At 47.8% G+C, this 13,216-nt stretch overlaps 1 protein-coding gene across 1 annotated transcript; it reads left to right on the forward strand.

Annotated features, from left to right (window-relative positions):
- The first annotated feature begins 8,990 nt into the window (after positions 1-8,990).
- Positions 8,991-12,559, forward strand: LOC141994368 (galanin receptor type 1-like). The gene is made up of 2 exons (XM_074964577.1): positions 8,991-9,689; positions 10,419-12,559. The coding sequence occupies exon 2, from the start codon at positions 10,586-10,588 to the stop codon at positions 11,903-11,905; it is 1,320 nt and encodes a 439-aa protein (XP_074820678.1). The 5' UTR covers positions 8,991-9,689; positions 10,419-10,585; the 3' UTR covers positions 11,906-12,559.
- The last annotated feature ends 657 nt before the right edge of the window (positions 12,560-13,216 follow it).

The raw sequence follows: 13,216 nt of genomic DNA on the forward strand, positions 1-13,216 counted from the left end.
TAGAGAAAAGGCAACCTACACAGGGGATCCTTTTCGTATCAAGAACTGAAAAAAGTAGATTTTGAACCTCTCAGAATGTGGGGGTGTTTGGGTCTGGGTGTTTGGTTCAGCCTATTAGAGAAAGCTGAAATATTCAGACCCAAATTCAAATTCGCACCCTCCCCAAAAGTTGGGTACTCAGATTCCAGGTGCATCTTCCTTGGTTACCCTGCTAAAGGCTGCAGAGCAGGAATGCTCACAATTTCCTGAGTTTGTACCCAAAACATATCAGGTTTTGTTCGTAATACACGTCATTTGATCTCCAGCCATTGTTACAAAAATGGCTCTACTCCAGCAACTATAGCTAACCTAAGCCCTGTAAACCCCAGCAGATCCAAGCAGAAACAAATAGAGTCAGGGTCAGAATATCCCCTGGGAGATAGACTTACTCCCTTCCTTTGTAAGTTTACTCGCTCTATTCTCCCTGAAATCCTTTACTAGCAATAACATTTTTATTCCAAAAAGAAAAGGAGGACTTGTGGCACCTTAGAGACTAACCAATTTATTTGAGCATGAGCTTTCGTGAGCTACAGCTCACTTCATCGGATGCATCACGAAAGCTCATGCTCAAATAAATTGGTTAGTCTCTAAGGTGCCACAAGTCCTCCTTTTCTTTTTGCGGATACAGACTAACACGGCTGTTACTCTGAAACCTATTTTTATTCCAGTTGCTCTTTTCCCTCTGCCTTTCCTTCCTGTCTCTTTCTGTTTCCACTCCATTTCCCTCTAGGCCTGCAGCTAGGAGAGGGTAAACCACACTGTCAAATTTAAAGCCTTTGTCATATGATGCCCCCTATTAGCAGTCAGCTGATCCAACTGAAAATCCTTTGTCATGTGATGACCTAGTAGTCAGTTGCTCATGTTTCTGGGTGTAAACAGAGGAGGTATGTTAGAGTTTTTGAAGCCTGGAAGTGTTTAGGTAGACTGAGATTCATGTAGGGCCTTGGTAATTGGGAAATTGATGGTCTCTGGATAATCTAGTAGCTCTTTGCCATCCTGGGCTCTTCTTCTGAGTTGTACTGGTTATTCAGGTGTAATGCCACTGACGTTAATAGTGTTACACCAGTGCGAAATCAGTGCAGCTGAGAGGAGAAACAGAACCACCTGACTGCTGTGGGTCACCAGGTCTTGTTTATCTGGGCTTCATTTTCAGGCAGGTTCTAAGTATTTCTCCCTGGTGATGAAGGAATGTGTGTTTTACTAAGAGTGGATGTGTCACTGGTCATCTAAAAAGAGAAAGAAAAACAAACCCTCACTTAATTAAACTGACCTTAGTTGTAGCCGAGGAGAGAGAAGGTGCAAGATGCTAGTACAGCCTGTTGCATTCCTGCTGGGATAGGAGGGGCATATAGATTAATGCAACCCTTTGGGGAAATATATGGGTCCTTGAAATTAACAGGAGCTGCAGGATCACAGCCCCTCTGAAAACTTGCACATAAGGTTTGAAATCCTTGACTTTCTCAGAAGGGGGGATCTCAAAAATATCAACATCTGATTTTCATGAGCACCAAATTCGTCTGCTCCCCTCCAAAAAAAATCCTGAGTGAAACAAGCAGTGGCAGTAATGCTGTGCTTTGCCTGAGAGTTTGTTCATCTGGTTTTCCCTTTCTTTCCCAGACACCTCAGTGCATTGCGGTGGGAAATTCACTGCTCCCCTTTGAAAAGCCCATCATGTTATAAAAAAAAACATATTGATCTTCTGGATGGCATGAATTTGATGGGAGATGGTTCTGGCTGAACATGAGCTCAAGATCACTTGACACTCTTGTTTGTGTATTTGCGCTGTAAGTTAGATACGTACAGTATTGATTTCTACTGACAACTTGTTTCAGAGTTAGTACAGCTCTGCTGTTTATATTCACTGGCTCACTTTTTAATGAGGTTGGGTCAACCCCTCCCGCCACCTGTATGACTCCATTCATTTAAATAGAGGTCCTACAGGGGTGAATTTGGCCCAGGATTTCTCTATCACTCCACAGATTTCTATGTGCTTTCCCTCCTGCTCAATCCAACAACAAACTATTTGGGGGAAAATCACTCTTGCAATCACACTAATGGCAACATGACATGTTGTTTGGTCTTGAATCAATTAACACCAAATCAGACCAATTCCTGTCCATATAGTTATCTTTTTATTCCAGCCATTGCATTTCTGTACAGCTCAGTCCATGAGACTTCTAGATAACAAGAGTGGCAGCTACAAAGCTTGGCTTACATGTATTTATAAAAACAAGCATCTAGGCAATTCACAGTCATAGATGCCAAAAATTACATATTGTCCATTTAAAGTGCTTAAAAGGACACTCAAAAACTTAAAATTAGTCATTCTTTGATGCTTGTAATTATTCTTAGGAAACTGAAAAAATTTCTTTCAGTATTGTTCCTTTCCATTTATCAATCACTGATTTCCCATTTGTTTGTTTTTAAATAAATCTGAAACATACTTAGCTGCTTTAGTGTATTATCTTTAAATGATATATCAGATGCGAGTCTGACCTCATGCTAAATTTACACGGATGTCAATCCATTAACTTCAGTGGAATTACTCCTGATTGACACTGATGTGAATGCAGAATCAGGCCCCCAATGTCTTATGCCAAAAAGTCTTTGTGCACCAGCAGCATCCATCACGCTGGAACATTTCTGGAAATGGATCATGTTTGATTAGCCAGCAGAGGGAGCAACAAACCCTGGTTTAGTAGGTCCCCGAACGATGGTTCTTTGTTTTTTTGATGGCTTGGCCATGACTTAATATGGGGTTTTTGAGTAATAAGGTACTGAGGCTCCAAAGGACTTACCCTGTCAGGGTAACTTTGGAGGAGGGTAACATTTAAAGCTAAAGTACTGTAACATCCTCCTTATGGCAGGATATCAGTCCATACACACATAGAGAGAGAGGGCTCTATTATTTTGTTGCTGCCATTGTTCACACTGCTTGTGTGTTCTATCCCTTCCTCCACCCTGTGTTTCTCTTGCCTATTTACATTGTCAGATCTTTGGGGGAGGGACTTTCTACTCCTCTGTTTGTACAACGCCTAGCAAAAAGGGGGTCCCACTCATGGTTAGACTTAGGCTCACCATAATAATAATAATAATAATTTGTATGGCATTTAACAGAGATAAAAGAGCACATGGGCCCTGCCCTTAGGGTAAAAGGAAAATAGCTGCATGAACTAGAGGCAGGTCAGGGCATGGAACTGAAACTGCATTAGTGACACTGATGGATGATCTCCTCCTGTCAGTGGATAGAGGGCCCACATCCAATCTCAGCCTCCTGGATCTCTCTGCAGAATTCAATACTGTAGACCACGAGACTCTTCTGTCATGCCTGAGAGAGATGGCAGGGGTCCAGGGGAATGCACTAAAATGAGCTGAGTCCTTCCTGGAGGAATGCACACAACCACTAGTGATGGGAAACTGCCCTTCCACTACTAGATCTTCTGGAGACCACAAGGATCAACTCTCTCTCCAGACCTTTCAGCACCTACATGCGGACACTAGGTGAATGATCAAACAATAAGGACTCAAGTGCCAGCAATATGCAAGTGATACATAGCTCTACCTATCCTTCACCACATATAACCACACCACTGCCACCAAGATGGCCTGGTGCTTGGATGAGATCAGCTCATAGATGAAGAACAGCTGGCTAAAGCTGAACCCAAACAAAACAGAGACGCTGCTGATGGGCAAAGGAAAGCACCTGGAAGAGCTTGCAGGCATGGTGCTGTTCCCTTTGGTGGAAGGTACACATCCACAGTTAGTCAATTCAGTCTGCAGCTTGAGAGTTCTCCTAGATTCTTCACTGATGTTAACCTTTCACATAGCATCTGCATGTAACGCTCTCTAGCACCTCAGGCTGGCTAGGAAACTCTATCCCATCCTGGCGGATGATGACCTGGCCTCAGCTATTCACACCTTTGTCACCTTCCAGCTGGACTACAGCAATGTGACAGACCTGGCCGTGAAGTCTTCAGCACTTAGGAAACTCCAGCAAGTACAGAATGCCATAGTGCGTCTCGTCAGCAACATGACGTGAGGCTACCGTGAACATACCATGCCTGTCCTCCGCTCTCTGCACTGGTTTCCCATAGAATTTCGAACCAAGATTGGGGTCTTGGTCCTTGTCTTCAAAGCGCTTCATGGACTGGGTATCTAAAAGACCATCTAAAGCCCTGGGTTGAAGACTGTGGTTGACAACTCTGCTCTTGTGGCACAAGAGAGCTTGCTACACTAAGAGAAAGCTCATCTGTGTCAGAGATAGAACTTTCTGGGGGACCAGTCAAACCTGTGCAATGAACTCCCCCAAGAAGTAAGGCCCACCCCAAACATCACTACCTTCTGCCCCAAGTGCAAGGTGCATTTCCTTTACCTTGCCTTCTCAAACACAAATACAAAGCAACATGTATCTTTAAAAAAACACCTAAAACCCTACCAGAAGAAGACACTCCTCTGCATACACTTCTCCCCACTGAGCAGTGGATGAGAGAAAAAACAAAACATGACAGATGTGTAGTCAAGTTGCTGAATGCACTGGAAGGCACTCAGACATTATGGTGAGAAGCATGGAATAAGGCTTTGTCTACATGCAGAGTGAAATCCTGACCGCATTGAAGTCCTGGGGAATTTTGTCATTGACTTCAAAAGAGCCAGGATTTTATCCACAAACTTTGTCAGATCGTTACTGACATAAGCTAACTTAATATAAGCCATTTCTTAACCATTTTACAGAGTGTCCACTCAGGGGTTTGCAACAATTTAACTAAACTGGTGCAAATTTGTGAGACAAGCCCTAACTAAACCTCACATCACTGCTGTGAGGCAGGCAAGGACCATCCTGTCTATTTTCCAGATCAACTCAGAGGGTATGTCTACACTGCAATTAGACACCCTGTGGCTGGCCCGCGTCAGCTGACTTGGGCTCACGGGGTTCAGGCAGTGGGGCTGTTTAATTGCAGTGTAGACATTCCAGCTTGGACTGCTGCTCGAGCTTTGGGACTGTCCCACTTTTCAGGTGCTAAAGCCCAAGCTCCTTCTGAAATTTTGACTCCCTGTACCCTGATGCAGTTGCCACACACCTGACCTCCTAGGCCGTAGAAGTAAACAGCTGCAGCTCAAACAACCACATGAGTTCCACTAAATGGATCAAAACAAAACTAACAAAACAATTGCAAAAACGAAGTTTGGTTTGAATAGAAGCCTACACACTTAATATGGCAGCAGACAACTTCTGCATATGTATGCAGATACACTCACATGTACTATATGACATAACAGGGATACTCCCAAGGTGGTCAGAGACACAAGAATAACATGCTTCAGCAACCTCACCAGTTGAGAATGAGACTTAGTACCCTTATATTTGAAAAGGAGAAAAGTTTAATTCAGTGGTTTGCTGTAACTGTATGCTGAACTGAAGGAGTTACTGCTCCATTGCACTCTCAAGTCTAGAAGTAGCTAGGAGTCAGTTTGGCCACTGGCATAAACTAGAACAGCCTCAAGGCTTCTTTAACCTATGCTGATTACAATGGGTCCCAGGATTGCCAGTGCAAATCCCATTCCAGCCACTCAACTTCCTGCTCTACCACACAGCCCTGGAGCACCCCTATACTCTGGTGTCAGGAAAAGGTGGCATAGAGCAAGCTATACTGCCTTTGCCCTACCCAAGGATCCCTTATGCAGCTGATGCAAAAGGCACAGTGCAGGTTTGAGCATTTGTATTATGTTTACATTATAAAGGGAACTACCTACTATGAGCTCTTCTGAAATGCTGGCAAAGCCCCAAAGTGGCTGAATTGGCCTGATTCTCCTTTCACGCCAATCTTGCACAACTGTAATTCCATTGGCATTAATGGGGTTACTTCTGAATCATCCCTTTGAGAGACCAGAGTCAGACCCATAATATGCAGAGGTGAAGAATGGACTCCTGTGTATTTGGCCTTCATACCAGTGTAAACCAGGAACAGCTCCACTGAAGGCCAACTGGTGTGAGAGGAGAGAGAATCTGGTGTTCAGTGTGTTCTCTTCATTGGGATGCTCTAGCAACTTCCTTCTGACTGCATGCCACATCTTGAGTTATTTGGTGACTCTGAATTTATCAATATCCTTGTTCCTCTCTCACCATTATATATTCCTCCCCCCCACTGTAATGTGTCCTCCTGATCCATGAGTTAGAGATGATTAGGCACTTGTGCATCATGCCAAAGTTAGAGTCACTGCCACTACCTTAATTATATTGCACCACTGATCATCTTAAAATGTTGTTTGATATTTTAAACTTTAGATTTTTCAGGCTTCTTGACAGTGGGCCATGTAGGTTGCCAGTGGGGGTTACTAGAACTAAATTCATTAGTTTGGGCTTTTGGAATCTTTTAGTGTATGAATATAGGCAGCCATAGTCTATGATTTAAGTATAACATCTCTTAAGGGGCACTGGCACATCTCTTTGTTCTTCACCTGGTCCTTTTATTAACACACTGTTAGAACTGTATGTCTACTGGCCTCTGCAGTGTTCATGTTGTGTGCAATGACATGTCTACCTTGGGAGAATATGTGATGTGTGAGCAAGGTCTGAGGGGCAATGTACATTTCAAATGTCTAGATCTGGCCTTAGCGATGTAGCCATTTGCTTTTGGCGCAGGTGTGAAATAACAGCAGATGTCAGGGATCCGAAAGGGTATTTGTGCATTTCACCAGGAGGGCAGGGGGATTATAGTGTGTGTCTTGCCCTTTGAGGAAAATAACAGAGTTAGTTTGTAGAAGCTGTTTGTCTCTGGTGTCCTACAAATATAGGTATGTGAAACTGAAAGGAAATGGATTTTCACATGACCAGAGCAAACACTGTTCTAATGCATGCCAAGAGATTTATACCCAGATCATTTTTCCCCTCCTGGACTTGAGGTTCCATTGATGATTATTCTTTCATTTCATGGCAGGCAGACTGGAAATATTTCCCTTTCCCTTCACATAAATAGATGAAAATAGATGGAAGTTTTTCCACTGAGTTCAAGGGCATTTACAATTCATTGACAAACAGCTTCCACCTGTGAAAAGGGAACCTCAAAACCAGGACTGGATTATCAACCTCGCCAGCCTTCTCTTCCTCCCATGTGCAGCATATAGGGAGAATTCATACTTTTTTTTCCTCTGGGGAGGCAAAAGGAAGAGAATAAAGACTAACACCCCCCACCCCTATGTTTTTAATTGCTTCCCCCAGCCCAACGGCTCATCAGTTCCAAACTTTACTCCCTGATAGAGACCTCACTCTTTTTAGTGACTTTATTCCATGATTTAGGGCTTGTCTACACTTGCAAAGGTACAGAAATAGGTAAGACAAGGCCCTTATTCTTCAAAGTTTTGTTCAGCAAAGGACAAGATTCATCCATCCATCTACGGCAAGTGTTTCTAGAGGGCCCATTGCCATCATCCTATTTGCCTGTCTGTTTATTGATCTGAATTAACCAGAAAGATAGGATTAACCCTACTGTACCATAAAATTAAGCAATAAGATTCCCAAGTCTCTCCCACAGGGGGTAGGGTTGTAGCTGAGCCCAAATAATCAACCATATCTGAAGCTCCCCGGCTGCCATTCGCTTCTGATCCATTAGCTAGTTATTAAACCTCTTTATCTCTTATTGCAGATCGAAGATCCACTGCCAGCCACGCTTAACTCAGTTAGCTTAAAAGGGAGCATAGTTCGGCTTTATTAAACTCCCCTTTCCTGCCCTGATGGCTTGGAGTTAATGGCTTTTAATAAAACAGCATGAGAAGGTGCTTCAAGTGGGGGCTGAGTTTTTTCCTAAATGTAAAGCAAGCAAGGAAAGAATGTTCCTTTTGGGGCGCGGATCTAACCCCAACTCAGCCCCATTATTTGAAGAGTAGGACTGGGGCAAAAGAAGCCGGCGTCCTAGAGGCCAAGCTTTGGACACTGATGGAGACATCTGTCACCTCTTTGAAGCCACTGAATTGTTTCCAGCATCCCTTTCCTGCCCTGCTCTGGCTCTGGGGAAGCGAAGCACCGTTTCCAGCCCTAAACAATCTTCTCTCGCAGCGCCGCTCCCGGGGACATTAGCGTTGGCTGGGGCAGAGATTGTGGCTCCTGGGCAGAGCCCAGGGAAGTAACAGCGAGGGGGACAAAAGACAGAGGCTTGCAGCAAGCGGGCAAGCCCTGGCTCCGGGGCCGGAGTCCCAGGGACTCAGCTCCCCAAGCAGACGTGACAAGTATAACCCGGCGCTGGAGCAAGGGGGCAGCAGTGGCCAGCCGCCCGCGGAGCAGGAGGGGAGAGGTCGGGGCTGCGGACCGGACCGGCTCCGGGGGTGGCGAAGGGGCAGCCGGGATGAGACAATCAGCAAAGCCACCCCCGCCAGGCGGGGCGAGCCGCCGGAGCGGATTGGCTGGAGCGAGGGGCTAGGCGAGGAACATGCCCGAGCTGCTGCCAGCCTGAGCCACGCCAAGCAGAGCAGCGCCCAGGTTACAGGCTGCCCCGCCGGGCTCAGGGCTCACTCGGCCCCCGCAGCCGGGCACGGAGCCCGGGCAGCCCGGGCACGGAGCGAGCCCTGGGCCGCTCCGCTCTTGGCTCGCCCGGAGCCCGGCCGGGGACGGGAAGGGAGCTGTCCGTTCAGCACCACGGGGATGCGCCTGCCCCTCCGCCAGCAGCCGGCCACTGCCGCCACCGCCCGGGGGCAGCCGGGGGCCGGGCCGCTGCAACCGGCGGGGGCTTTTCATGGACAGCCCCAAACTTTCCTGCTCGGCGCCTGAGGGGTGGAGGAAGCAGCAGCTCCCAGCCGGGCAGCCAGCGCAGGGACTGGGGCGATAGGGAGCCAGGCACAGAGCCTGGGGTGTGTGGGGGGCTGTAGAGCGATCTGCATAAGGGGGAGTTTGTGTAGAGGAGGTAGTGTGTGTGTGTGTGTGTGTGTGTGAGAGAGAGAGAGAGAGAGAGAGAGTGCAGGGGGGTGTCTGTGTGTGTGTGTGAGTGCAGGGTGTGTGTGTGTCTGTGCGTGTGAGAAAGAGTGTAGGGTGTGTCTCTCTGTGTGTGTCTGCGTATTGTGTGGGTGTGTAGGGGTGTGTGTAGTGTGTGAGAGTTCAGGATGTTTGTGTCTGTGTAGTGTGTGTGTTTCTGTAGGAGGTGTGTGTGCGTGTGTAGTGTCAGAGTTCAGGATGTGTGTGTCTGTATAGTGTGTGTGTAGGGGGTGTGTGTGTAGGGGTGTGTGTGAGAGTGAAGGATGTGTGTGTCTGTATAGTGTGTGTGTAGGGGTGTGTGTGAGAGTGAAGGATGTGTGTGTCTGTATAGTGTGTGTGTAGGGGGGTGTGTGAGAGTGCAGGCTGTGTGTGTCTGGGAGATAGTGCAGGCTGTGTGTGTTTGGGCGCAGAGGGGAGCGAGTGTGCACGCCGTGAAGTGTGTCTGATCGCGTGTGCGCCCGAGGGGAGCGGGCAGGTGTGTAACAAGTCTGCGGGAGCAGCTCTCAGGGCCGCCCCCGGGAGCTCCCCGAGTTGGACCCACCGGTCCCGCTCCCTGCTCTCAGCGGCCAGGCGCGCTGAGCTCTGCACACAGCGTCGGGCATCAGGCAGTCAATCAGGGGAAGCGCCGTTCGGCCCCAGCCCCGCGACCACCCGGCCCCGCTCCCCTCGCACGGCCGGCTCCCTGCGCAAGGTGAGTGCCTTCACTCCGCCTGGACGGGGGGCGGGGGCCTGAGCTGTGCGGAATCGGGGGCTGGCTCTGAGTGCCTGCGCGGCCAGGGCTGCTGGACGCGGGCGAGCAGAGCTGTCTGCTCAGCACCACACCTGGGGCCATGCGGAAATACAACTTGGGGTGCCGGGGGAAAGTCTTTCAGCCCAGGGCTCCAGCTGGGACAGGATAGCTTGATACTAACAGGCATGGCTCTGGGCTTCTTCCCCCTCCTATCTCTGGGCGATGGGGGAGGACCAGGGATGCAGTGTCTGGAAATAACCCCAGACTCCTACAAGCAAGGACAGTGCTGTCCAGGGGTCAGAGCCTGAGGTGTTTGCTCAGCATTTACTCAAGCACTTTCTATGGGAGGGCATCAACCAGCCTCTGAATACTGGGGCTGAAATAAAACCTCTCTCTAGTGGCAGGTTATTCCATCGCATGCAGGGTTCTTACACCTTCCTCTGAAGCATCTGGTGCCAGCCATTGTCAGAGCAGGATAATGGACCAGATGGACTATGGGTCTGAGCCAATCTGACAATTCCTATGTTCCTAAGGATTTAAAGGCATCACCCTATGCATGGAGCTGATAAATTCACTGGGAATCCATTTCTGACTATGTACAATTCTCCACACATGACTGAGCAACAATTAAGAAAGGAAAATATTTACAGTAGAACATTCTGACCCCTCTTCATTAACTCTCTTTTCCAGGCTTGTATAAGTCCATTGGAACGTGCCAGAACCGCTCAGGGTCCAGTGGTGGGAAAGGAGCTTCCCGGTCATAGAGTCATAGAGTTCAAAGCCAGAGGAGACCACCAGTCTACCCCTGAGGGGTGGTGTTTCCCTGGCTGCTTCTGTGTGGCTTCTAGGGAGCAGCAATGAATTCCTCCTTCTCTTTCCCAGAGAGCCACCTCAGCCTGCTAGGCCTTTTGAAAGGAGAGAACGGGTCCCTGCCCAGAATGTGGAATGGGAGCCAGGAGCTGGACTGGGAGGAGCTCTTCCTGTTTGCAAAGGAGCCTGTCACCATCAGCCTCACCGTCCTGTACCTACTCTCTTTTGTGGTGGGATTTGTTGGGAATATCATGTCCATCAAAGTGCTTACCAGGAAGCGTAGCAGTCGGATGCCCAGCCTGAGTGCCACCAGGAGCCTCCTTATCAACCTGGCTATCTGCGACTTGATGGTGGTGTGCATCTGCATGCCCATCACGGTGGGGAACTTGATATACAAAGCCTGGGTGTATGGGGACTTCCTGTGCAGGGCTGTGCCATTTGTCCAGGCCGTGTCCGTCTCAGCCAGTGTGCTCAGCCTCACGGTCATTAGTGTGAACAGGTATTACAGTGTTCACAATCCTCTGAATGCCAGGTCCTTCTTCACTCAGAGGAAGATCCTCAGCACCATCCTGGTGGTGTGGGTCCTGTCCTCTGGGATCTGCATGCCCCTTATATTCATGAACAAAAGGGATGAGATTGGGGCGGTGGAGGGACTGCCACTGGTGTTCCCAATCTGCAGGGAAATATGGCCTCAAGAGAGGCTCAAGCAAGCCTACAACTTCCTGCTCTTCTGTGCCCTCTATTGCCTGCCCGTGCTATTCAATATGATCATCTGCTTCCTGACCGTGCGAAGGCTGTGGAGCTGCACCAGCCAGTTGAAGGAGCGCAACTCCCTGAACCGATCCCTGCCAGCCTCCAGGCTGAAGATCCGCAAGAAGGTGGCCCAGATGGTGGTGGCCCTGGTCCTGCTGTTTGCCATCTCTTGGCTGCCAGTCTACATGATGGACATCTGGATTGACTTCAACATCCCCAACTCTTTGCAGGATGTGACTCCATCTCCCTGGGTCCTGCAGCTCAGACCTTTTGCTCAGTGGCTAGGCCTCACCAATTCCAGCCTCAACCCCATATGCTATTGTTTTGTTGGGAACCTCTACAGGTCAGCCAAAGAAATGAAGAGCAAATACCACCAGAGGATGGTCTCCCTTTTTAACTTCTCTCTGTCTGAAGGGACTGCACCTTCTTCTGTGCCTGAGTTGCTCTCTTACAGGAACTCCATGGACTCTGCAGGGAAAGAGTCCAGCTGCACCCTGGCAATGAGCAAGAGGTATCAGGGAGACACTGACCCTAAGAACAACTATGAAACTCCACTAATGTCCTGCCAGTCTCTGTCTCTAAACACCATGTCTAGTGAAAAGACTTCTCTATAATCCTGCTCAGGAAGAACACCTATTAATACATTCATCCTTACTAAGAGGTGTATCAGACACATCTGATGGCCATTTGGTAGGTTTTTCTGAATCTGATATTCTAAAGAGGGAGAAGAAACCTAGCATGCCCTCTCCCAACCTTCCCCGCCCCCAAATAAAGACAGAGGAAGGAAAGAGAGATAACGAGAAAAAATGCCGAGAAAAAGATTACTTCTATTTTAACTGAGATGAACTTACCAAAAAGGACAAATTATCTCTACCAGAGACACCTGGACACAAGAAATGCACAATCCTCTTGCTCATTAAAAGCTTTCACACTAATAGATAAACTTCCAATCAGATGTTCTCCTCCTGCAACTCCATCTCTGCAGAGATGCAGGTTTGATACATTGTACTTTGACCGCTTGCTGTTGCTTACCCTGTGCTGATAAAGTCCAAATGGAACAAGCTCTCTCCTGGCTGCAGATGACATCAATCGGAGTTGCAAACAGTAAAGAAACTCTAGAAACCATAGAACATAAATAGTATTAGCAGAGAATTTCACACGCTGTGCCACTTGAGACGTCATTGTCTGATCTGTAACACACCAAGCTGCCATACAGACAAATGCTACTGAAGTGAGTTGTCTGTGACATAAACATTATGGTTCTGTCTTTGGAAATTCAGAAGAGATACTGTGGTCTCAGAGCCCCTCTGAGAAGTGCAGTAGGAAAATGGGCTCTTTGGGATTGGGAACATTTTCCTTTTGGTGGTTTGCATATAACTGGATTTCTGTTAACACATTTTCCACTCAGAAAGTCAGCTCACCCACCGCTCTACCTGTACAAAGCAAAGACAATGGCATGTGAAAATAAAAGTAAAAAGTGTTTTATAACAATAAAATCAGAACCAAACTGTAATCTGTAGTCCTGTTATATTTCTCTGGGGAGGAGAGATTCAAAGTCCTTTTATTTTCCTGAAGAGGAAATGCAGGTTAAAATGTGTGCTATTAGCACTTCTAAAGGAGTCTTTGCTAAGTAAATAGTAATGATTGTTTATTTGTACTATAGTAGTGTCTAGAGGTCCAGGCCCAAATTGTGAGTTCATTGTGCTATATAGGGGTTCTCAAACTTCATTGCACCATGACCCCCTTCTGCCAACAAAAATTACTACACAACCCCAGGAGGGGGGAGTGACGCCTGAGTCCACCTGAGCCCCACTGCCTCGGATGTGGGGGAGTCAAATCCCAAGGGCTTCAGTCCCAGGCAGGGGGCCTATAGCCTGAGCTCTGCCACCCAGAGCTGAAGCCCTTGGTCTTCGGCTTTGGACCCA

Source organism: Natator depressus, chromosome 10 (assembly GCF_965152275.1).
Source record: "Natator depressus isolate rNatDep1 chromosome 10, rNatDep2.hap1, whole genome shotgun sequence".
Lineage (NCBI taxonomy): Eukaryota > Metazoa > Chordata > Testudines > Cheloniidae > Natator > Natator depressus.

Excerpts from the sequence above, each read along its gene's own strand:
- LOC141994368 (XM_074964577.1), top strand. The coding sequence starts at position 10,586 with ATGAATTCCTCCTTCTCTTTCCCAGAGAGCCACCTCAGCCTGCTAGGC.